This window comes from Alligator mississippiensis, chromosome 4 (assembly GCF_030867095.1).
Source record: "Alligator mississippiensis isolate rAllMis1 chromosome 4, rAllMis1, whole genome shotgun sequence".
Lineage (NCBI taxonomy): Eukaryota > Metazoa > Chordata > Crocodylia > Alligatoridae > Alligator > Alligator mississippiensis.
Window position 1 is genome coordinate 252,044,540 of NC_081827.1, and position 23,418 is coordinate 252,067,957.

General features: G+C 47.3%; 2 protein-coding genes across 6 annotated transcripts in view; both read right to left on the reverse strand.

The window, feature by feature from the left end:
• Positions 1 to 737: 737 nt before the first annotated feature.
• On the reverse strand, positions 738 to 13,952 carry LOC132250420 (uncharacterized). 2 transcript variants are annotated; one of them, XM_059727505.1, is made up of 14 exons: positions 13,829 to 13,952; positions 13,010 to 13,147; positions 11,355 to 11,475; positions 10,931 to 11,052; positions 10,574 to 10,813; positions 10,276 to 10,414; positions 9,836 to 9,933; positions 9,612 to 9,707; positions 9,245 to 9,404; positions 8,470 to 8,618; positions 6,656 to 6,787; positions 5,422 to 5,551; positions 4,667 to 4,844; positions 738 to 3,058 (listed from the first exon to the last, which is right to left on the reverse strand). In XM_059727505.1, exons 2-14 carry the CDS (start codon positions 13,136 to 13,138, stop codon positions 2,833 to 2,835), a joined length of 1,920 nt encoding a protein of 639 aa, XP_059583488.1. In that variant the 5' UTR covers positions 13,139 to 13,147; positions 13,829 to 13,952; the 3' UTR covers positions 738 to 2,832. The 2 variants fall into 2 exon arrangements, with proteins under 2 accessions (XP_059583488.1, XP_059583487.1); XM_059727504.1 differs by having other exon boundaries at positions 13,010 to 13,150.
• Positions 13,953 to 14,480: 528 nt separating this feature from the next.
• LOC102574412 (mitogen-activated protein kinase kinase kinase 2) overlaps positions 14,481 to 23,418 on the reverse strand; it is an 83,373-nt gene continuing 74,435 nt past the window's right edge. For 3 of the 4 annotated variants that reach the window (XM_059727506.1, XM_059727508.1, XM_059727507.1), the window contains one exon: positions 14,481 to 23,417. In XM_059727506.1, the coding sequence (XP_059583489.1) occupies positions 23,192 to 23,417 (226 nt within the window). In that variant the 3' untranslated portion in view covers positions 14,481 to 23,191. The remainder of the gene's footprint in view (position 23,418) is intronic. The other variant, XR_009462147.1, reaches the window with a different exon arrangement.

The window sequence follows — 23,418 nt, forward strand, 5'->3', positions numbered from 1 at the left end:
ATCAGGGATGCTGGTTTGCAAACAGCTCGTTGCGCGAAGGGAAGGGGGTCACGCCTGCCGCGAGTCTGGCTTCGTCCCGCCAGAAGAGCGTTGCTTCCTGCCTCGCGAACGGGGCGCGCCTGTGTTGTACACATGCAAACACAGCCCCCGCCGCGCTGACTTCACGGGTGACAGCTCAGAAAAGGCTCCCGCGTCCTGCGCAGCCCCTTTCCGCTCCCCTCCTTGGGACGGCGGCGCGGCGCGGCGCGGCCCAGGACAAGACGTGGTGAAAAATTGGTTTTCTTGAAAAACCGTCACCCAATAAAGGAAGGGGAGTCTACTGGAAAGAAGTATTGTTTTACGAACGCTCGGAGTGCCGTTATCCGTCGTCGTTCGGCGGTTTGTTCAGTCGCATCCCCCAAACCACAGCCCCGGGACCTTTCTGAAATGAATGGAGGTGGAAGGAAGAAAAAGCCATCTTCCCTCGTGCTAATTCCTGCAGGTCTCCACGCGCCGTCAGCCGCGACGAGGCTGCGCCCCCACAACACACGGATCTCAGATAGTCACTGGTCAAACAAAATGGAAACGTGGCTTCCTTGACATGAGGTACAAAACCTCCCAAACAAAATAAAATGGGTAAATACATAGGAATTAAAAAAACAAAAAAAAGTTTATACATTTTTACAAGCACAAATTTGAGATCATAACCAAGTCAAAATGTGCATGAAATGTGGAAGAAACCACATCGTACCAGGCAATTCAGAGCCCCTTTCTCTGATGGATTCAGCACTTTTTATTACAAAAATTCATACAAAAGAAATCACAGTTGTCCATCCAAGGGGTACCTGAAAATACAATACAACAACGTGTGTCCACTCTTGGAAATACAAATACATTCTGAATGGTTAAAAACAAAATTAAAAAAATAGTTTCTGATCATCAGCCAGCTGAAAATATACTTATCTAGTAAATTATCTTTCAAAGCTTTTATGTATTTAATACAGGCTGGGGAGTTCCCCTCTTGAAAGCACAGAGGGATCTCGGAGTCATTACTGACTCCAAGATGAACATGAGCCGCCAATGCCAGACCGCAGCCAGCAAGGCCAGCCAGACCTTGTCATGCATCCAAAGGTGCATCTCAAGCCGGTCCAGAGAGGTGATGCTCCCCCTCTATGCGACACTGGTCAGGCCGCAGCTGAGTACTGCGTCCAGTTCTGGGCGCCGCACTTCAGGAGGGATGTGGACAGCATGGAGAGGGTTCAGAGGAGGCCACCTGCATGATCAGGGGCAGCAGGACAGGCCCTACGAGGAGAGATGGAGGGACCTGGACCTGTTCAGCCTCCACAAGAGGAAGCTAAGGGGGGACCTGGTGGCTGCCTACAAACTCATCAGGGGGATCAACAGCAAATAGGCAGAGCCCTTTTCTCCCCAGCACCACCTGGGGTGACGAGGAACAGTGGTCACAAGCTGATGGAGGATAGGTTTAGGTTGGAGAGCAGAAAGCAATATTTTACAGTTAGGGTGGCCAAAATCTGGAACCAACTTCCCAGGGAAGTGGTCCTCGCCCCTACCTTGGGCAAATTCAAGAGGAGGTTGGACGATCACCTGTCTGGGGTCTTGTGAACCCAGCGTTCATTCCTGCCTGTGGCAGGGGGTCAGGCTAGGTGATCTGGTCAGGTCCCTCCTGACCCTAGCTACTATGAAACTATAATTATACCAGCTAAACATAGTATCTTAAAAAACAAGTTCATAAATACTTTTCCAACTACTGGTCTAACAAAAGATCCACTGGCTGTGGAGCGTGTAGATGACGGCAGGCTGCCGCTGCCGGCTGAGACCAATATCAGCACTTGAGTCTGTTTGGTGCATCCTGCGCCGAGTGCCAGGAAGGGCCGAGTACCGGTGCTGGCCTCAGCCAGCAGCAGCAGCCTGCCGTCATCCTGCACACAGATCCAGAGACCCGCGTCCCTCCAGAAAGATGCGGGGGCTGTCAGACTCTTGCGGGGGGGAAGGCGAGACCCCGAATCCGCGTGCGGGATGACAGCAGGCTGCCACTGCCAACAACTGATACTAGTTTTGATTTGAACAGTTTGAGGTGCAGTTTCACAAAAAAACCCTGCACCTACCTCCCTTCATGCCCTCAGAAGGGGCTAGCATCCCTGCGATTTTCATCTGAATCAGACAAGAAATGACAAGGTTACAGGCATGTTCGTGATTCCCCATTATAGCCTATGGCCAAAACACCCTTGAAACTCCACAACTGATTCAGCTGAGCCGAAACGAGACAGTGATCCAAAACACCGAAATGAATCACTGTCCCTCCGAAACGCCAAAATCAAAACGAAACATAACCCTTTCACACAGGCCTGGTGGGGATCTGTAATACGACCACATCAGTACACGGTAGAAATAAAACGGTTCTGGTCCTGGTAGGGGGGAAAAGATCCTTCTTCTAAATGCAGGCGGTCCTTGGACTTAGGACAAAATTGGTTCCTGAAAACCACGTTTTAAGTCGAAACATTGCAACTCAGAACCAATTTTCTCACAAGAAACAATGTTATAAATGGGGGATTGGTTCCTGAACCCAGGCCTGATGCCCTATCTTACCCAAAAATACCCCAGAATTATGTACTCAATCAATTATAGATGAGTAATATAGCTACATTAAATGTACTTATATTGTAAATAGCAATCGTATTGATCTGGAAGGACTTCTTTGAGGTGACTTTGCTGGACTTTTTGAAGGGCTCTTGCCTGGAGTCTTCTCAGAAGTCTTGGCAGCAGGTTTTTCTACTCTTGTCTGCTTTCTTAGAAAATAAATGCAGTAGATGCAAGCTGGGCTGAGGCAGGCTGTCAGTGATAATGTGCAAATGTGTGCCTTAGCAGTTCATCTGCAGATGGTCGCAGCTTGGCCTCAATAAAAATCCACTTCAGGAAATCCTGAGCGTGGTGCGAGACGTCATGTGGCAGCTGTGGGTTTGTTGGCTCGGTGCCAATTTTAAATATGGCAGCCATTGCTTCAAACTCTGCCCACGGGGGTTTCTCAGTGAGCATTTCTACCACGGTACAACCTACGCTCCTGAAACAGAAGCAAATGTGAAACAGCAGGTTACAACAGGCTCCGACTTTTCTGCAGCAGTAAGAATTACCACGTGGCAACTACTGCAGACCGCTGTCCACTTCCCGCTGCACTGCGATTCCAACGGAAGTACACCGATCCCCCGTTCTTGTGCACAAGCGCACACAACACATAGAAGATCACAGCAGATATTCTGCTCCACCTGCCAACTAACTCAACAACCATCATCTCAGCAGAGGGTGTTGATCTAGACAGCAGGCTGCCGTCTTACTTTCCAGTAAGGGGTAGAGACGGAATTAAATCTGAATTTCAGGGGCAGTTTCAGCGTCTAGTGTCAGTGCCACTAGCTCAGACTCAGAGTTTGGCTAGGTGGTAGGAGCACTACGCAGCCCAAGAACTCTGCCTCTGAAGACCTGCTGAACACCCTGGGGTGGGACCAAAAGAATTGAATGTCATGGTTCTTGACCCAGAGAAGACTAGTTAGGACATATACATCAGATTGGTTTGTCTGAATTGAAAGTGTCCTTGCTGCTTTGTTTCTTTTAACAGTATATTATTTAACACTACAGCATTCAACGTGCCAATGCTTACTGCAGTGTATTAAAAAGCTCTTTAACGCTGAACATTATATATGCAAAACACATTCCAGTAGGCAGTGACCCTCCCCGCTTAGCTAAGGGCAAAGGACTTCTGTGGCGACGAGGTCATTATCAGAGATTGCAAGAAAGGGTAGACCTTCAAAATCAACTGCTTAATTTTACGCAAAGGCTGATTTCTAAACTCTGTAGTACAGGAGAGCTATCTGTATATGCAAGGCAACTCTTTTCTACAAGCCCCGGAAGCTAACTCTTTGTTATAAGTATCTGAATAACAATGCAAAATGGAGGAGTTTGAGTTAAGAAATCGTACTTCACTGCGTATTCCGTATCCCCTGGGGAGGAATAGGGTTTATATAATCATTTCACACGTTAGCATTTTTGAGTATCAGCAAACCATAGAGAAATCTACTTGCTACTAGGTCAGTGTTATTTAAAAAAATAGTAAGGATCAAAATGCATCAAACTGCTCTGGATGCTGCAACTACTTAGAAAAAAAAAAGCTTAGGTATACATCTGGCTGATCCTTCTGTGCTGAGAAACAGCTGGATAGACTGCAACAGGTGACTCGTGCTGTTAAAACAATTTTAAGGAAATGAAAGAAGCAGCAAAGAATATACACCAGTTGAGACTCTGAACTTTCTCAACGTGACAGCAGTCACCATATGGTTTGGACTAGTTCTACCATGGTAATTGCCATCAGTGGTTAAATCTCAATTTCTTTTTATGCCCTTTTAACTAATGCCCCGGCAGTATTTACAAATATCAGGTGGGCCTCCTGCTACCTGAGCTTGGCTCGCTGGGATCTCTAAATCAAAGAGCACGGTCACTAATATACCAAAAACAAACCATTCCACGTCAGCTTTTCCCAGTACGTCCTTTGTTACCCGAACAGTGTTTTCATATGCTGCTGGAGAACCATAACGAGAGCACTCCAGCATAAAATACTGAACGCCAATTCAGCTTTTATCTGGGGCAGTATGCAAATACCTCTTGCTAGATGGGAACGTACCAGATATCTGCTTTTCTGCCATACCCTTCTCCACGGATCACTTCAGGACTCATCCAGTATGGAGTCCCTGTGACCGACTTCATTCCCATACCAGAGAGAGAGAGAGTCTGAAGTCGTTTGCTGGCACCAAAATCTCCAAGCTTCACATTGCCTGCTGAATCTCGCAGAACATTTGCTCCTGAAGGGAGGGAGGGGGAAGAAATTCAATCAATCGTTATATTTATCTTATTAACGGCTCCTGAACTCTATCGGAGTGCACGGTAGCAAAACATACTGGGTTTCACTAATTTATTATAATCAGGACCCTGTGGAACCCATGCTCACAGAATTCACTCCCCTGCCACAGCATTTTGTTCTGAAATCTTATAAATAAATATTTCATTTAGGAAAAGGTTTCTAGCCTTGGTTCCACAGGAAACCTCACAAGTGCAAGCCAAGGAGAGCTGAGGGTGTCATCAAACTGTGTCGGAAGAGAGCCTGAAACTGTCAGTTATGTACCCTGCCGCATGTAATCTGAGTCTCTGCTCTGTAGATGCCGTAATTTAAAAACTGTATAATCCAGTGTATTCCCCAAACAGCCTGACGAAGGGTGTATGTACCAGAAAGCTTTAAAGAAGAATTTTCCCAACTATTTTAATTGGTCTAGAAAAAGGTATCAGATTTACCCAAAGAACCTTGCCTGCCTGTCTTAAGACCAAAAGAGCTACAACCAATGCCCCTGTCATGAATGCAGAATCAGATTTATTATTCATTACCTTTAATATCTCTATGTACAATCTTATTTCTGTGCAAGTAGTGAACTCCCTCCAGAATCTGTCGGGTGTATTTTCGGGTCACGTTCTCTGTGAGCGCTCCGTATGCTTTTAACTGGTCCTTGATAGACCCCTGCAGCCAAAGAGAGAAAACATTAGATACCACATTGTTTTTAGCAACCTGAGTAGTCTCTCTCTCTCTAAAGCTAGATTTCTATTTCAGATTTTGTAGAGTCCAGTTTCATCCGACATTTAAGAGGTGCAATGTTCTGTCTGAACTTCTCTGCATCACCTTACTGTAGATCCAGAGTTACATCTTGATCAAAATGAGAAGATTAAGCCGTTAATAGGATGGTAGACGTGAGGGGGCTGGGGTGGCCTGGGTGCTAAGGCGTACAGTGGACAGCCCAGAGGTCCCACGTTCAAGGCCATAGCAGAACTGTTCATGGCGCAGCCTGTCAGACTCCACTGAATCTGCTAAATACCTTGTCACAAGCACATGACCAAGGAAAGGAAGACTGCAAGAAACAAAAGTGCTTATTCCTCTAAACATGATTTATCTGAAGGGCTGATGGTTAAGCAATGATAACGGGAATGTCCTTCAGCAAGACACTTTCTGCCTCTACCCCAACTACTTTACAAGAGAGTGTCAAAGACCACACTGGGCGATGCAGAGGATGGATTAAACTAAAGCTATTTGAGGTCTAAAACGTGGCAGGATGAAACTTGGGATAAAATGCCCTCCTGTTAATTGCTTGGGCAGTTCATTTGACATATTTATACCGTTCGTTTTAAACCATTACGAAGACAGGAAGAAAACAAATTAAAACACTTCTAAAAATGACACTTCTGACATTGTCTCACCAGAGCTCATAAAAACTAGCAAGTCCTGAAAAGAAGGCTTTGGTGCAGGAAATTCCCAATCAGATGCAGTCAATGAACAATCTACCTAAGCTATTCTAATGTATAATTAATAAACAATTAACACTATAGACAAGAGTCAGATGTTCCTCATCTAGCTGATCATCTTTGGCTGCCCATTTATTTGACATTTCTTGAACACCTGTACAGAGGTGGTGAGCAGCGTTAGTCTGAAGTCAGGCAGAAGGTAGAGCGATGTGGCAGCTTGCAGAGACTACCTTCTCTTTTAACATCTGTGTGTGTGATCCTGCAACACTCATTCACCAGAGGCCTTGCCACCTCACCATCGCCACCCGCAATGAGCTCTCTTGCTTACCCCTGGCATGTACTCCATGAATATGGAGAGGGTTCTTTCCGGGGGATCCCTCAAGCAGCCATAATACTGAACAATTCTCTCATGGAGCAGGTTTTTCAGCAGCTGAATCTCACATTCAAGTGCATTTACTTCCTGAAAAGAAACGTAAGTAAACTAAGCACACTCAGGAGACACCTTGGCTAATAACAGTAATACGATTTTTCAGATTTCTGTCAACAAGGCCAGGATTTAAAGGACAAACTTTGGGGCAATCTAAATTAACTGGAGAATTACTCTGGAGACTGCATAACGTTTACGTGGTTTCTAGTCAGAAAACACTGGCGCTGGAAAGAACGAGAACAGTTCTGCAACAAGATCTGAGAAGTGCTCGACTGTGAAGTCTCCAGGAGCGCTCTGCAGTTCTTTCCAGCCTCTCTCAACTCCAAGAGTCCTCACTCTCTTCATTTCACAGCTCTTTAAATATAACACGTCTGACAATTTAGTTAAGCATGGAAGAATTCAAAAGCCATGCTGTAACACTGGGTTACACACTTTCTTAATTTATATCTGTCTACAGGAACCTTGAATACCAATTCTTACTTTACTCCAAGTAAGGACTACATTCGTAAATCTAAACGCATCAATTCCTCGAGTACACGGTTTAATTGTTTTTCCTCCCAATGCATGGGAAGCAGGTAAAAAGGGCTAAAAAAGCTGTTTAAGTTGCTGTATAAGATTTTTAAAACCGGCTCTAAAATGAAATTTTATAGGATTACAGAGATCCCACATGGAAGGCCTTCATTAAAATTTGCTATTTATCCATTGCAAATCACTTGTGGTACTCAAAAGTTTCCAAAGTTAGAAGAAACCTTTCTTGGTATGGACTTGAATTGGTTTTAAAAAAGAGATGGGAAGTGTGGTTGTCCACTGAACAGTAACTGCTGAGGGTATGAGGTCTGTGTTTGTCGTCTCCAGAGCAAACTCATTATTTACATTTTGTAAACCACAATCACCCAACCACCGTTTCTTTCTTTGCTCCTATGCCACCAGAAGAGAGTCGACAAACTGGCTTCAGTCAGTTCTGCACATGATGCATGAAGGGCTGGCGTAGCATCCAGCTCATTCTCCTGCAGCAATAACGACTGCAATGCTAACGACTGAAAATACCATAATTCATTACTGTCTTAACAAAACCAGCAGGCTCAACTTGAAGGGCAACAGATCTAGAGAGTCCCACTGGTGACATTTTTACATTAGTTCTTTTCTGACTATTTAAAGGGCAAATTCAGATGAGACCAATCCAAACCATGCTCAACAAAAGCAGTAAAAATGCTTCTGGGGAAACAATCTGGGGTTCAGCCACATTACATTAACTGGCATTGGACTTGACCACCAACATGCATTTGTACTTACAACATGTTCACTTAACGCTGTTCTTTGGCAAAACTCTTTGCTGGCTTCATTGTACAATGAACAAAAAGACGTGTTAGTTCCTACATTTTTCATTCAGCTACATCAATATTTCCGCAGCATGCATTTACTTAAATATTAGATTAGTATTTAGGCTTTATAGCCTCAGGCTGCATTGAATCTGATAACACGTTATTTTCAGCAAGATACATGGGAAACACAAATCTTATGTGATGGAACAGTGTAATTACTGAACTGAATTATCTTCTCAAATATTTTAATAAGATGAGATCTCTATCGTGTAGACATGTAGACAGATTAAGCGCGTGACTATCTGGAAGGAAACAAAGAGAAGAGAAAAGCAACATTTGTTTAGATCAAACTCTCACAGTGTCCTTTACAAATACCTCTTTCCGGTCTCTTACCTTGCTGGTTTCTGGACTGTCGGGGTCAAACTGAACTTGTTTAACTGCCAATTCTCTTCCTGTATCAGCATCATAGCATAGATATACTTTGCCAAATGCACCCTGACCCAGAAGCTTGCCAAGTCTCCAGTTAGTTGGAGCTCGTGGTGCTGAAAATATAAGTATGTTTTGTTTTTCAAATGAGCCTGCTACTCAGTTCAAGTAAAACTGGAATACACAGGAAATAACATTTTGGGGGAAAAAAGATGATATTTTAAATCAGAAGATGTCCATAAAAAATAAGTTATAACAGTCTCCAAATCAGAAACGTAATCTAAACACTGTCTTAATAAAAGCCATACTGCTCCCACAAAATATGTTTTAATACTTAAATATAACATATGCCTAAGGCACTAACTAAGAGTTAATCTGAAAAGGAAAGAAAATACATTTGGTCATTGTGTTGTAAGAGTGCTCTCTAAAAACAAGCCTCATGACAAGCTTGGGCACCCAGCTTTAACTTTGTTAAAACGTCTGTTAACACATCACTCCCGTGCAGGGGCTGTGCGTGTGTGGCAGGGAGCGCTGGCGATACAGACAGCCTAGTGGACATTTTTCCTCTTGCTGCAATGTGCAGTGCTGGCCGGAGCTGTGCCCCGCCGGGTGCCTGCACCCTGAGCGCCTGGTCTGCTGCTGCTGTGCCATGGGGGGAGTGCCCCAGCATGCCCCACCCATATCTGCCAAGGCCCCACCCCAACATATTTGCATGCACCCCCCCCCAACCCAAACCACTCACCTCTCTGATCAGGCCCCACAAGGGCAGGGGCAGGCCTTTGCCTGGCCCCCAGGGGCTCAGGCCTGGGCTCCTCGTGGGTGGGGGCCGTGGGCTCAACCAGGCCAAGGCGGGTACCATCCCCATCACTGTGCTGCAGCAACCCCTGCATGTTCTCGTCCAGCTAGGGGGGGAGAGGGGGAGGATAGATATCAGGGGTCAGGAGACCCGTGCATCTAGGCTCCCAGCTCCCCCCCCAACCTCACCCCAGTTCCAAGTCCCACTCCACTCTCACCCCCCAGCCTCCACTTCTCCCAGAGGACCCAGGCACCCAGGCTCCCAGCCTGGTTTGGGAGGGCACCCCACCAACCTGATGCAAGGCCTCATCTACCTCTTTCCTCTTGTCGCACTGCAGGTCCTCCACCAGGGACCTCAGGTCCAGCAGCTTCGTCTTCGATTTCTTCACTGTGTCCTGCAGCTTCACGAACTGCCGGGGAGAGAGAGGAAACTGAGTCCTGGATCAGGGTCCTGAAGCCCACCCCTGGATGCAGCCCGATCCAGGGCTGAGGCAGCAGGGAATGGCTGGGGCTGGGCAGCGGAGGAAATGGGCCCCACCTCCAGCGAGATGCGGCAGTACTTCTTCAGCACATACTTTGTCTCCTTCAGGTCTTGGTTTGAGCTTTTTGGCCCCTCATCCAGCGGCTCCAATTCCTCTGGGAGGTGGAGGAAGGGGCAGCTCTGAGAACCCAGGTATCTGGACTCCAGTTCCCCATGTCTCATCCCCCAGGCCCCTACCTCCCAGACAACCCAGGTGTCCAGCTTGCCCACTCCCAGAGGATCCTACAGAATACTCAGCGTAGCCTACCCTGCCTGGGACCCAAGCCCCACAGCCAGCCCTGCCCCATGACTGCACAGGCCCCACCCACATCTTCATAGGCCCCACCCACCCCCTTAGCTGCTTCAGCTCCACTCACCCAAGGGCCATGCCCTAGTACACCCAACCCATATCTACATAGGCTCCACCCCCAACCAGACCCCGCCCTCAGCTTGCTCACCTCTCCGGTCTGGCTGATCCAGGTCAGGCCCCAGGGATTCAGACCTTGGCTTTTTGGGGGCGGGGGCCGCCGGCTCAGCTGGACCGGGGCAGATCTTGTTCCTGACACAGAGCCACAGCCTCCACAAGTTCTTTTTCATCTGGGGACGGTATGCAGGGGTCAGGGGACCCAGGCATCCAGCTCTCCCCCACCTCCTCCCAGTTCCCAGCACCCCCCTACTCTCACCTCCCAGCCCCCATGTCTCCCAGGCATCTGGGTTCCCAGCCTCCCCAGGGAAGGGGGGAGGGGGAACCCCCACCTGCTTCAAGGCCTTGGCCAGCTGCTTTTCGAGCTTCTTATCCCACTTGTACTGACTTTTGATGTCTCGTTGGAGGTTCTCTACTGTGGTCTCCATACCCGGCAGCTTGGTCTCCGAGCAGCACATCTCAACCTGCAGCTCCACGTGCTTCTTGATGTCCTGTTGCAGGTTCTTCACCATGGCCTCGATGTCCCGCACCGTGGTCTCGGAAGACATCACCTTGTCCTTCAGGTCCCAGTACTGCCGGGGAAAGGGGTGGGGGAGGAGGGGAAGGGGGTGAGCCAGTCCCTGGATTGGGGCCCCTGTGCCCCAGCCCTGGGTGCAGCCAAGAAGGGCGGGGAAGGAGTTGGGCCCCACCTCCAGAGCGATGGAGCAGGTCTCCTTCACCAGTTGCGTGGCCAGGTCTTGCAGGTGCTGGTTCTTCTTCATCAGGTCCTGGTTCAAGCTTTCCAGCCTCTTGTCCCCCTGCTCCAACTCCTCTGTGAAAGGGAGAAAGGGCAGGTTTGAGAGCTTAGATGTCCCGGCTCCCGCTGCTCTCGTCTCCCAGATCCCAACCCTCCCAGACAACCCCGAGGTCTGGACTCTCGGCCCCTCCCTGTCCCAGGGGACCCAGGCACTCGCCCACTCCCGTAGGACTCCAGCATCCGGGCTCCTAGCTCCCCACTCCCAGAGAACCGGGGTGTTTGGGCTCCCAGTTCCACTACCGTCCAGGTGCCCTAGGCATCTCCTCCTCACAAGCAACCCAGGTGTACCAACTAGGCCAGGCTCCCAGCCTGCTCACCTCTCCTGTCGGGCCCCTTTGGCTTGGGGGCAGGCTCTGGCTTGGCCCCCAGGGGCTTGGGCTTATTTGGGGTGAAGGCCACGGGGTCAGCCAGGCGAGGACTCTTATTCCCATCACAGTCCTGCAGCAGCAGAAAATCTGTCACATTGCTGCAAAGGTACGTGGGAAACCAGGGACCCAGGCATCCAGGCTCCCATCACAGCTCCCAGCCTCAAGGCCCCACTCTTCTTGCAGAGAATCCAGGTGTCTTTCTGGACTTCAGGAAGGCCTTTGACACTGTCTCCCTCCCCATTCTCATTAAAAAGCTAGGCAACTGTGGCACGGATGCCTAGTCAGATGGGTCGCCAATTGGCTGAGGGGCTGCACCCAGAGAGTGGTGGTGGATGGGTCATTTTCAACTTACAGGGATGTGGGCAGTGGGGTCCCCCAGGGCTCGGTCCTCAGGCCCGTGCTATTCAACATCTTCATCCGCGACTTGGATAAGGGGGTGAAAGCTACCCTGTTCAAATTCACTGACATCACCAAGATTTGGGGCGAGGTGGGCATGCTAGAAGGGAGGGGCAGAATACAACTAGATCTGGACAGGTTACAGGGGTGGGCAAATGAGAATAGGATGGGATTCAACGCTGACAAGTGCAAGGTGCTGCACCTGGGGAGGAAGAACCAGCAGCACACCTACAGGCCAGGGAACTCCCTTCTCGTCAGTGCAGAGACAGAAAAGGATCTTGGAGTCATTATTGATGCCACAATGAACATGGTCCGGCAGTGTGGGGACGCGATCAGTAAAGTCAACCGCACCTTGTCATGCATCCACAGATGCATCACGAGCTGGTCCAGGGAAGAGAGGCTAAGGGGCCTGAACCTGTTCAGCCTCCATAGAGAAGGCTGAGAGGGGACCTGGTGGCCGTCTATAAACTCACCAGGGGGGACCAGCGGGGAACAGGAGAGTCCCTGTTCCCCCAAGAGCCTCCTGGAGTAACAAGGAATAACGGCCACAAGTTGACCGAGCGTAGGTTCAGACTAGACATCAGGAGGAACTACTTCACAGTCAGGGCAGTTGGATCTGGAACCAACTTCCAAGGGAAGTGATGCTCGCTACCTTAGGGGTCATTAAAAGGAGGCTGGATAACTACCTAGCTGGGGTCACACGAGCTTAATCTTCCCAGGGGTCATATGAGCCCAGTATTCATTCCTGCCCAGGGCAGGGGGTCGGACTTGTTGATCTGCTCAGGTCCCCTCCGACCCTACATCTACGAACTGCGTGCTGGAGGAACCCTTGCGGCCCGGAGGAAGGCCTGTCAGCGGTGGTGCTACAAAAGGAAGCGGGCAGAAGAGCGGACGCTTGTATTTTGGGGAGTAAGAAGAAGTCGCCATCCCCGTGCAGGGCCATCCTGTCGGAAGAGGAAGTGACAGGTGGGGGCGGTTGGAGACACCCTTTTGCGGAGCACAGAGGGATCCATGCGCCGTGTCCCAGGAGGTCTGCCGTTTGCCGGGATCTCGGACGTCACGGAGGGATTACCGAGACTCTCCCGGCCCTCTAGCTGCTCCCCCACGCTGCTCGTCCAGGCGGGCACCAGGTGGCATGGACTCGCCACGCGTCCCGTGATGGGGGCTGGCCCCGCGGACACCGGGAGAGCGGCGGATGCCGTACGTACCTTTCCCAGGGAGGGCAACTTGATGGCGGGACGCGTGGCCTCCTCCTCCTGCGCCACCTTCTTCCCAGGGGGCCCCAAGGCCCCATCACTTGCCGCCCGCTTCACCCCAACCCTTGGTGGGGAGGCCATGGGGGGTCTCTGCTGGAAAAGGTGAGAGGAGACGCGAGTGACCTTGCCAGGGAGGGGGGGAACAGGGGCATCTGGGGGGTGGGGGAAGGGACTGCAGGGGTGTCTGGGGGGTGGAGGGGGAGCAAAGGGGGCGTCTGGGGAGTGGGGGAAAGGACTGTGGGGGTGTCTGGGGGAAGGGAAGGGGCAGAGGGCACATCTGGGGGTGGGGTGGGGGTGTCTGGGGAGTGGGGGAGGGGCAAAGGTCATGTCGGGGTGGGAGAAGGGGCCGTGGGGGTGTCTGGGGAGTGGGGGAGGGGCAAAGGTCGTGTGTGGGGGTGGGAGAAGGGGCTGTGGGGGTGTCTGGGGAGTGGGGTAAGGGAAGAGAGCGCATCTGGGGGTGGGATAAGGGACTGTGGGGGTGTCTGGGGAGTGGGGGAGGGGCAAAGGTCGTGTGTGGGGGTGGGAGAAGGGGCTGTGGGGGTGTCTGGGGAGTGGGGTAAGGGAAGAGAGCGCATCTGGGGGTGGGGGAAGGGACTGTGGGGGTGTCTGAGGAGTGGGGGAAGGGGCAGAGGGGGCGTCTGGGGGTGGGAGAAGGGGCTGTGGGGGGGTCTGAGGAGTGGGGGAAGGGCAGAGGTCGCGTCTGGGGGTGGGGGAGGGGCAGAGGGGGCGCCTGGGGGTGGGGGCAGGGACTGTGGGAGGGGCGGCCGTTACCTCCCCGCCGCTGCCCCGAGACAGGTGCGCGCGCGGAACGAGGCGTAGGCTGCCCGGGGTATCTCTCTGCAGCCCGCAGCACCGTTTCCCGCCGCCCTACTCGCCCCGCCCATACGCGTCAGTTCCGGGAATGAGGGGGCGGGGCAGGAAGCCCAGACTGCGCCTGCGCCGAGCGCAGCCCCGCCCCCCGGCAGCCGCGATGCCCCACGACTGCCCCCGCCCGCAGGGAATACCGTACGTCTTGTACGCAACCCGCACCTAGAAACGGGAGTGCGCGTTCCGTGCCAGAAATACGGCAAGAGCTGTTTGTGCTGCTTCGTGGGGCTGGAGGAGCAGGGCGCTGGGCAGGTGCCGCTCCCGCGGGCACGGACCAGTTTGTTTGCAGGCGGGTACCGGGCAGCATGCCCACCGCCTCTCCTCCCCGCTGGGATCCCTCCGCAAGAAACGAGCGTTGTTTCCGGCACCTGCCTCACGCGGCTGTCACCGCCCCCGGCGAAGGAAAAGGCTCCCGCGTCCCCAGCAGCGCCCTTCCTCGTCCCGCGTGGGGCCGGCGGCGCGTGGCGGCGCACGGCGCATCGCGCTACGGGACAAGACGTCCTGAGCAGTTTGTTCCCTTGAAAACCCGTCACCAAACAAGCGAGGGGGCAGCCACTGGAAATAAATATTTTGTTTTATTAACACTCAAAGTGCCGTTTATCCGTCGTCGCTCCATGGTTCGGTCGGTCGCGTCCCCGACACCGGCCCCGGGCCCTTTCCGAAATGAATGCTAATTCCTGCAGGTCTCCACGCGCCGTCAGCCGCGACGAGGCTGCGCCCCCGCAACACACGGATCTCAGATCAACGAAGTCATCGGTCAAACATAAAATAGAAACGTGGCTTCTTTGACATTAGGTACAAAAACCCTCGAACAAAATGAAAGCCATTTACCAGCAAGAAAATAAAACGGGTAAATACATACGAATTTAAAAAAAAGAAGAGGTTTTATACATTTTTTTACAAGCACGATTTTGAGACGGTAACCAAGTCAAAATGTGCATGAAACGTGGAAGAAACCGCACCGTACCAGGCAACTGGGAGGTCCTTTGCCTGATGGATTTATCCGCTCTTTTCCGAAACTTCGGACAGTTCGCTGTATACCCAGAGCGTGAGGAATTTTACTCGTTTTCAACGTGATACAGGATTTTTATTTTTAAAGCAACAAAGCTGTTACCAAATTAACATTCAAACGGTTGCTCGGTATTCTGCTAGTTAGGCGAGAGGAGGTAAGCCACATCGCTCAAGCATGCCCGTCAGCAGCAGTGTGGTCACACCTTTCGTCTTTCCCACGACCGCAGCGCTAGAAAGGGCGAGGGTAGGCAGAATACAAAGGAATTCAACGTTAAAGGGAACCCGAAGGACAGGAGATAGAAAAAGGTTGGCTTTTCCAAAGCTGATTTTTGTTTCCCTACAATTTAAGCAGCTCTCAGAATTCAAAGATTGCTTTCACCTTTGCAGAACAGTGTCTTTTCTCTGTGTCGCACTAACGCTTTAGCACTTTTTTATTTTATTTTTTTTTACAAAAATTCTTACAAGAGAAAATCACACTGTCGTCCCTCCAGAGTGTTTTATTGTACTTTCAAGTACAATGTGTGTCCAATCTTGGAAATACAAATACATTTTGAATGGTTAAAAACAAAATTAAAAAAATAGTTTCTGATCATCAGCCAGCTGAAAATATATTTATCTAGTAAATTATCTTTCAAAGCTTTTATATATTTAATTATACTAACTAAACATAGTACCTTTAAAAAACAAGTCCATAAAAATGTAGAAACGAAACCGTGGAATAAGATTATTGGGAGAGAGAGAGAGAGAGAGAGAGAGAAAAGTATATACACGCACACACACACACGCACGCACACACACACTCAATGCATACGGAGAATTACAAGTAGACCGTAGGTTTGGAAAACTTAGACATGTTATGGAACTAGTAGGCAATGCTCAACTCCTGAGTTCCTCAACCAGGATATAACCATAGGCTAATACATTTTTATACATGATACTCCATTTAAAGCAGCAACAGCAGTGTAGTTACTGACAGCAACATCTCCAAAGTAATAAAAAACCATACACCCAGACAGTAGTACATTGCACACATACATGATTCCCATACACCCATCAACAATTGGTCAGAGTATTAAATCAGTGTACAAATTAAACCTTTTCAAAAATGTGCAAAAAAGTCAACATCGATAGAAAAAAAAAACACCTCTGTGTACATACATTACAAACTGTGCCCAGCATTATACAGAGAAACTGAGAGATTAAATAGAGAATTTGATGGCTACATAAAAATGTACATTAGACCAAAAGGGTAAATTTACAAATGTTTTATCTATAGCTTTGTGAAAAATCAAAAGCCTACTTTCAAATTTCTCCAAGGCTCCTTCATTTATTTACAATGGTATTAAATGCATGCTGTGAGGTCTGAGATGACACACAGTACGGTTTGACTAACCGTTTACACTTCAGAGCGAAGGACATCAAGTTTTAAACCAAGTATTAGTGAAAAATGAGCACGGGGAAAGCATGACTGCTTAATGCCTGTTCAGAAAGGAAAATGCAATCCTTGTCCTTAAATCCACATTTATATCATCTTTGGAGGAAAGACAGTATGTTACTGGGGGGGAAAAATACAGGCAAAACTTCTGAAACACACCCCCAGGTAAGGTCCAAAGCCATATTTATTAACTTTTCTTCTCCCCACGAAGGACTTGGTCCTCCAGTCCTTGAGAGGAACTTACTGACATCAGAACTGAATGATCAAGCACACTTTCACTGATTTGTATCCAGTTTCTCCCCCTTTAAAAAAGAAATCATGGAAAACCTAAGCACTAGTCAAAACAAGCTTATGGCATTCTGCCCTTCTGATACGTGAGGGTTCAGTGAAAACAGACCTTGCTACTACCAATGTTCCCCCTGGGATTGCAACAGACAGGAGAACGGAAATGCCTAATTTATACCGTATCCAACAAAATCGAATGAAAATTTTTAAAACCAACCAACCAACCGGACAAGCTAAATGCAAGGGTGTTTTGTTCCCAATCCAAATTTAACGACTTACAGAAACCTGATTGTGGGGGCAATACTGCTCCCACCGCCAGCTTTTACTCTCTGCAGTGGTGGAAGCCCCACGTATTCAGGCATGAGATTTGGCTTTTAAGTATAAAAACTGCTTTCCCAGCAGCTCTGAGGCGTTCCCATTTGCTATGGCACAACGAGCAATTCAGATCACTCACTTTTTTTTCTCATGGCTTTCCTTATATGCCCCCAAACTTAAACTTGGCTTGAAAGGTAGTCATAGGAAAAGAATTTAATCATCATGTTAGCGAGTCACCATGTAAGAGTTTTAGCTAAACTCTTCATTTTAATGCTGGAATAAATTTTTCACATTGAAACAGCAACAATGAACGTCCAAACCCTTCCTTGAAAAAAAAAAAAAAAAAAAGTGGAGTATTGGATACAACATGGACTGGTACCTGTTTTATTGTACGTAGCAACAGCTTCCTGGTGGGACACAGAGAAGTAGCGGTATAATCTACAAAACAACACTTTTGGCCATGTGTCAAGGGAATAGAAAAGCTTTGGTTGCTTTGTTTCGTTTTTGAAGTGATTTGACACTGCATACCTGTCATGAATACAAGATAGGAACTTCCCAGCAATCAGAAATGATACCGGCAGTAATACTTCCGCTATTCCAAAACACTAATGGGACTTGCATTCAAACACACAAAAATGTTTTTTTTCCCCATATGCATGACACTTTAAAGAACTCCAAGATAAAAAAATTAACAAAAATTCAGCTTAACCATAAATCTGACCAATTTGCTCAAGTTTCTGAAGCTGCAGTTAGACATGGCTCAGTGATGTCTGAAGAAATGGCTTGCTATGCTGTACCGTATCTCCTGTTTCAAGCAAGAAAGCTTTCAGTCGAGACAATGGTAGGATCAGGACCACTTAAAAAAGCACCAAACCATCACTGGAAGCCAGGGTAGGATCTTGTGATCACTTTGCTAATTTGTCAAGACAGAGCCAACACTCCTGTACACTTCCTGTACAGGAAGACAACTTCCTTGATAAATGTCTACGTACAGCACTACATGTGAAGCAGCAGGCACTTCAAAGCTATGAGTTTTTTCAGAACTGGGCTACGATCTCTATGCGAGATTTATGATAATGTCTAGTGATCAGAGCACAGATCTGGGACTTGAGATCTAATTTTGACGTTAGCAGTGATTCTGTGATGCTGGGGAACTCATTTCACTTATTTGAACCTCAGTTTTCTGATCTGTAGAATGGGAATGCTACAAAACTACTTTGATGGGGGTTTTTTTCTTTTTGGCATTAACATTTATGAAGCAGCCTGAAAACGTGCATGTAATTTTTTTTTTTTTTTAATTCTCATCCTCAAAGTCTGCTCCAGACCCCTAGTAAACTACAACTTTGGATACACAGAATGAGTTTAGATGTGGACACTTCAAGTCTCAGCAGAGACTCCCTATGCCTGAAGAAGGATGACTGCACCCAAAAGCTTACTAAGAACTTTTTTTCAACTATTCAGTTGATCTAATAAAAGATACAACATCTACTCAAAGAACCTCGCCTGCCTGTGTCCTGAGACCAACATGGCTACAACCAACAACCCAGTGACACCAGTTATTATTTTTAAGGGCTGTTTTGGTGGCATGGACTGATGAGATAGAGCTATCCTATAAATATGGCATCTATTCACATGAATAAATTTAAAGTTCGTAGATAAAAAGGTTCTAACTAAGGAAACAAATATTAAAATTACTATTCATTAATATAACTGAAAGAACACTTTAAAACTGAATTAAATTTACCTTGAATGGAAATGCTACAATGTAAAATTAAACTAAAGTAAAATGGAATAGCTTATGGATGCAAGCAGTACAGTCTGTTCTAGATGTAAAAGTAGAACTCTCCTTTTCACGCTACATTTCCCCGTCATCTAGCTTTTTTGGGAAAGCACAACCTTAAAACTAACGAGCATCACCTTCCCAATCAGAAGCCTGAATCAAAGCTAACAAATTGGTGTTTACACGGGAATCCTGCCCCATGACCTAATTGGGGGGGGGGGGGGCGCAAAGTCCAGCCCGCAGCCCCCATCAGGCCTGCAGCAGACTCCATTTCCCAGCAGCCCCGGCCCATGTTGCTGTGGCCAGTTTCCATGGAGACCCCAGCAGCCGCACGGCCCAGGGCCAGGGTTTCCATAGAGACCGGCCCCAGCAGCGCTGGCTGGGCAGGGACCTGCTCCAGGGCCGGGGCTGGAGCTTGCGGCAGGGACAGCGTGGGCCAGAGTCGGGGATGTTGTGGTCTCCATGGAAGCCAGCTGCAGCAAAGTGGGCAAGGGGCTGCTGGGAAATGAGAGTCTGGCCGCCAGCCGGATCCACCATTTTGCTCACCCCTGCCCTAATCTCTAATGAGATTTGAATCGTGCAACTCCTGGCACCTTTGGAATCACGGAGAGAAGGTTTGTTACTCTCGATGGTACCTGTGGGTCAGATCCTCACAGACATACAGGGATGTAATGTACCATAAAGTAAAAACTCTTCCATACTAAAATGCAGCACGCAAGGGATGAATGTACAACCCTTTAAAGAGAGAATTTAATCAGCTTCAATCATTCATGTTTTACGCTCAAAATAAGTATTTCTATTTTAATAAGGGTTGTAGATAAATAGTTCTTAGCTCAATGGAGAGGTTCTCCAAAGGGTGAACCAGTTCAGTCTGCCTCCTCGTTCACTTAAAAATCTTAATTATAAACATTTCAACCTGATGACCTTAGCCTTCATTAATGAGGTATTATATTCACGTTCAATAATTTTAAGGAAGCAGCTATTCCTCAAATATTGCAAAAAACTCACATTATTCTGCAAGTTCTCTCTTCCCACTCCCAAACAAGCCTACCATTGTCAAGACAGAATGCAGGAGGTTGTTGTTTCATGGGGGTTTTGAGAAAAGGCACAAAAGCAGCAGTCTCCATTTGTTTGCTTTTTCCAGGCACAGCAAGAAAATGATACTGCGGTACTTCGGAGCTGGCTGTGCCTTGCGAACAGGATATACCCTTAGATCTCTATTTTCTGAAAAATTGCAAGCTTCAGAGAGTGCCGTCTCTTTTGAGAAGAGCATCTTTAAAATTTACGAGTGCTGCAGGTAAACCTGATATTATTTTCCCTTTAAAATCCATTTTTGTTTTTTTGGTAACAAATAATTTTCTAACCCTTTTAGCTATCGTATTCCACTACTCACTGATATATATATATATATATATATATACACACACACACACACACACACACACACACACACACACACATATTTTTTCAGCTTGGTTTTTGGTACCTTATTTATCTGTTTGAAATGTATTAATTTCAATTACATGATTCGTACGCTATGTAAATATTAGTTTCTACCTAACTTTCCCTCCTTTCCCCGCTGCTTACGAACCACAGATCCTTTACAGCAGAGAGGTGCAGGTGGATTCTTCCCATCGGTGGCTTCTGGAGCTTTCCTCTCGTGACAAGGCGGCCAAAGGAAGCAAATCCAAAAAGTCATTTAATTTTGGCTCCCTGGTTTTTTCCCTGATCGCGCACTCTCCTCCCGTGTGTATAAACCGTGTACTGCTGTGTACCCTGACCAACAAAACAATAAGCTAAATAATAAAACAGACAACAGGAACAGACCACCGGCCCAAAATCTTATGACACTGGACCAAATGGGGGAAAAACCAAAGCTGTTATTCCCCAAGAGGTAAACTGATTAGGAGAGATCCAGACTCCTGGTTATGCTTCTGATACAAGATTTGGAAGATGAAAATCGCTATCACATATCACTGTAGTCCCAACAAGTTTATTTCTCAATTTTCAGACACCTTAAGCTTTTGATAAGTCCTCTTGAGGATATAAGGCAAAGAGGACCCTCGGGACCATTTTACATGACCTTGCCAGTGCAGATCGAGGGCTGGAGCAGCAACTATTTAGTTTAAGTACGGGGAGAAAAAGAGGCAATCTTTGAATCATTTCTACCAGCATGCATCAAACTTCGGTCCGCAGGTCCTTGTTCCGTAGTGAAATCCATTAATACGCGATCCCAGAACTTCTCAAGGACCCTGTGACAGTGTCTCAGAATTGTATTGTATTCGCTTATCGTTCTCTATTTGAGATAGAAAAGATGAACACACCTGATACGACTGTCTCAGATTACAGTTGGATCTGGGCTGTTAAAATTAGAGACTCATCCTGTTCAGTCATTTTTTCTTTTTGCACTTTTGGCATTTCTTTAATATTCAAAGCTTAGTTTGATCTACATGCTGCTGCTCTTTATTCAGACTGTTTTCAAAAGTTTCTGTGCTAATGCATCGTTGCTGGGGTCACACGTGCAGCTTAAAATGTTCCAGTTTTCTTGGGGGAATGTTTTCTCTTCTGAAGACTCAGAGCAAAGGTTTTAAGACACAATGACCTTGTGAGTGATCGATATAGAAACATCAAGGATTGCCTAGGAAAGTATGAATTTAAAGCTGCATTATTATCACTGGTGCTGGAAAAGAAATATAACCACAGAAGTCTTTCTTTTCACTAACTAACTGGCCTGAAATGCTGAACCTTAGAATTACTTTAATCTCAGGAGCTCTGCAGACATTTTAGGTGACTATACCAGGTAATTAAAACAATCTAACTGAAAGCAATTTGAAAAAGGGTTATTGTATTCAGACACCTAATCTTGCACGTACTAGATTTTCTTGCATGCAACACACACCTTTTCCCCTAAAATCAGGCCCTCCCAAATTGGGGTGCATGTATTAAGTGAAGAAGCTGATTTTTCACCTGGGACAGAAGCACCCTGCTTTGATCCCTGCTCCACAGGGCAGCACCTCGGACACCAACTCTTCAGGCAGCTGAAGGAACCAATGGCCCATTGTTCTTCACTTCACAGATGTTAAAGATCATCTTCTCCTTTTCAGTGGTATTGCTGTTCCACTAATGAAGCCAACCTTTCTTAGAGGAATTTTGCTGCCTGCCAAGGCTTCCGATCCGGTCTTCTATTTCACAGCTTTTTAATTATCTTCATGATTGAAGGTCCATCCAAGACCAGTCCTTCAGCACAAGCTAGGGTTTTAGTTTAGCAGGAAAAAGAGAGGGTGAGTAAATTGAAGATTAGTCTCTCTCTGCAACTGTAACTTTGGGAAAAAAATCCTCCATAAAGCCTGTCAAAAATAAGGTATTATATTTGAGGGCATGTTATATGCAAGAAAATAAAGCGCATTTTTTGGCACTTGTCCTCTTGCACCTTATAGGTCCTTCCGAGTCATGATTCATATAGAGGGCAAGGATTTGTTTTCTTCCTTTGCTCTTCAGTAGATTGTAGAGGGGAATTCCCTCTTGCACTTCTTTGCACCTAAATGTTATGTAAGGGAACTGACTTCTGCCCCTCTTAACTTATATGGTACGGAGGTATCTTTGGCAGCTGCAGGGTAGAGGTCTTCCTGATCTGCTGTTCTGATCAAACAAGAGACCTTTTTGGTTACTTTTTTGTTCCTTTATTATGGAGACTTCCGCTTGTAGCACTGTCATCTCCAAGAGTGTGGATCTGTAATACGTTTACCCATTACTCTCATTCCGTTACAGTAACGTAACAACTTTACCCCAACCTTTCCTCCCCCCCAACTAGCAAATTAGGGTTATACTCTGGTCTGCTGTTTTCTTTTGGTCGCAAAGGCAGTGCTAGGAAGGAGCTCTGCTGCGCAGAGCCATGCTTTGCTGAGGATTGTAAGTTGTTTCAGCATCCTAATTAGTTTCCACATCTGCGGGTTTCAGCCTCGTGAGCGCTTAGAAAACTGATTAACAAGCTAAAACAAAACGTAGAACCCTCAGTAGTAACTACCTACAGTACAAAGGACAATCACAGATAAATAATTTTCTTCTCCCTGTCTTCTAGTTGCATGTGTATTTTTCCCTCCACCCTCAGTCAATCAGGGTGTTAGAAAAAGTTACACGGTCCTCAACAGTCCAAATCATTTGTCCTTGTTTTCCCCTCAAATAAGGAACAAATACGTACTAAAGTGCTTTATCTATGCGGACCACATCAGTACACTGTAGAAATAAAAAGGTTCTAGTCCTGGTAGGGGAGAAAAGATCCTCATCCTAAATACAAAATTTAGATTGTTTACAATCCGAGTGAAACAGATTCAAGAGAACGGTTCTCTCTTGTCTTCTCGCTCCTTTTTGTAAAAAATAAAAATAAAAGTGCAGTCAAATAGAAAATAAATGCAGTAGATGCAAGCTGGGCTGAGGCAGGCTGTTAGTGATAATGTGCAAATGTGTGCCTTAGCAGTTCATCTGCAGATGGTCGCAGCTTGGCCTCAATAAAAATCCGCTTCAGGAAATCCCGAGCATGGTCCGAGACGTGAGGTGGCAGCTGTGGGTTTGTTGGCTGGGTGGCAATTTTAAATATGGCAGCCATTGCTTCAAACTCTGCCCACGGGGGTTTCTCAGTGAGCATTTCTACCACGGTACAACCTACGCTCC

What these genes read in the sequence shown, in the direction of transcription:
- LOC132250420 (XM_059727505.1), bottom strand. Translation starts at nt 13,138, where the DNA reads ATGGCCTCCCCACCAAGGGTTGGGGTGAAGCGGGCGGCAAGTGATGGG. An exon ending in CCTGCTCCATCGCTCTGGAG is followed by an intron (nt 10,814 to 10,930) that starts GTGGGGCCCAAC and finishes TTTCCCCGGCAG; the next exon opens with TACTGGGACCTGAAGGACAA. An exon ending in TCATGGAGTACATGCCAGGG is followed by an intron (nt 5,552 to 6,655) that starts GTAAGCAAGAGA and finishes CTTTGGCTGCAG; the next exon opens with GGGTCTATCAAGGACCAGTT.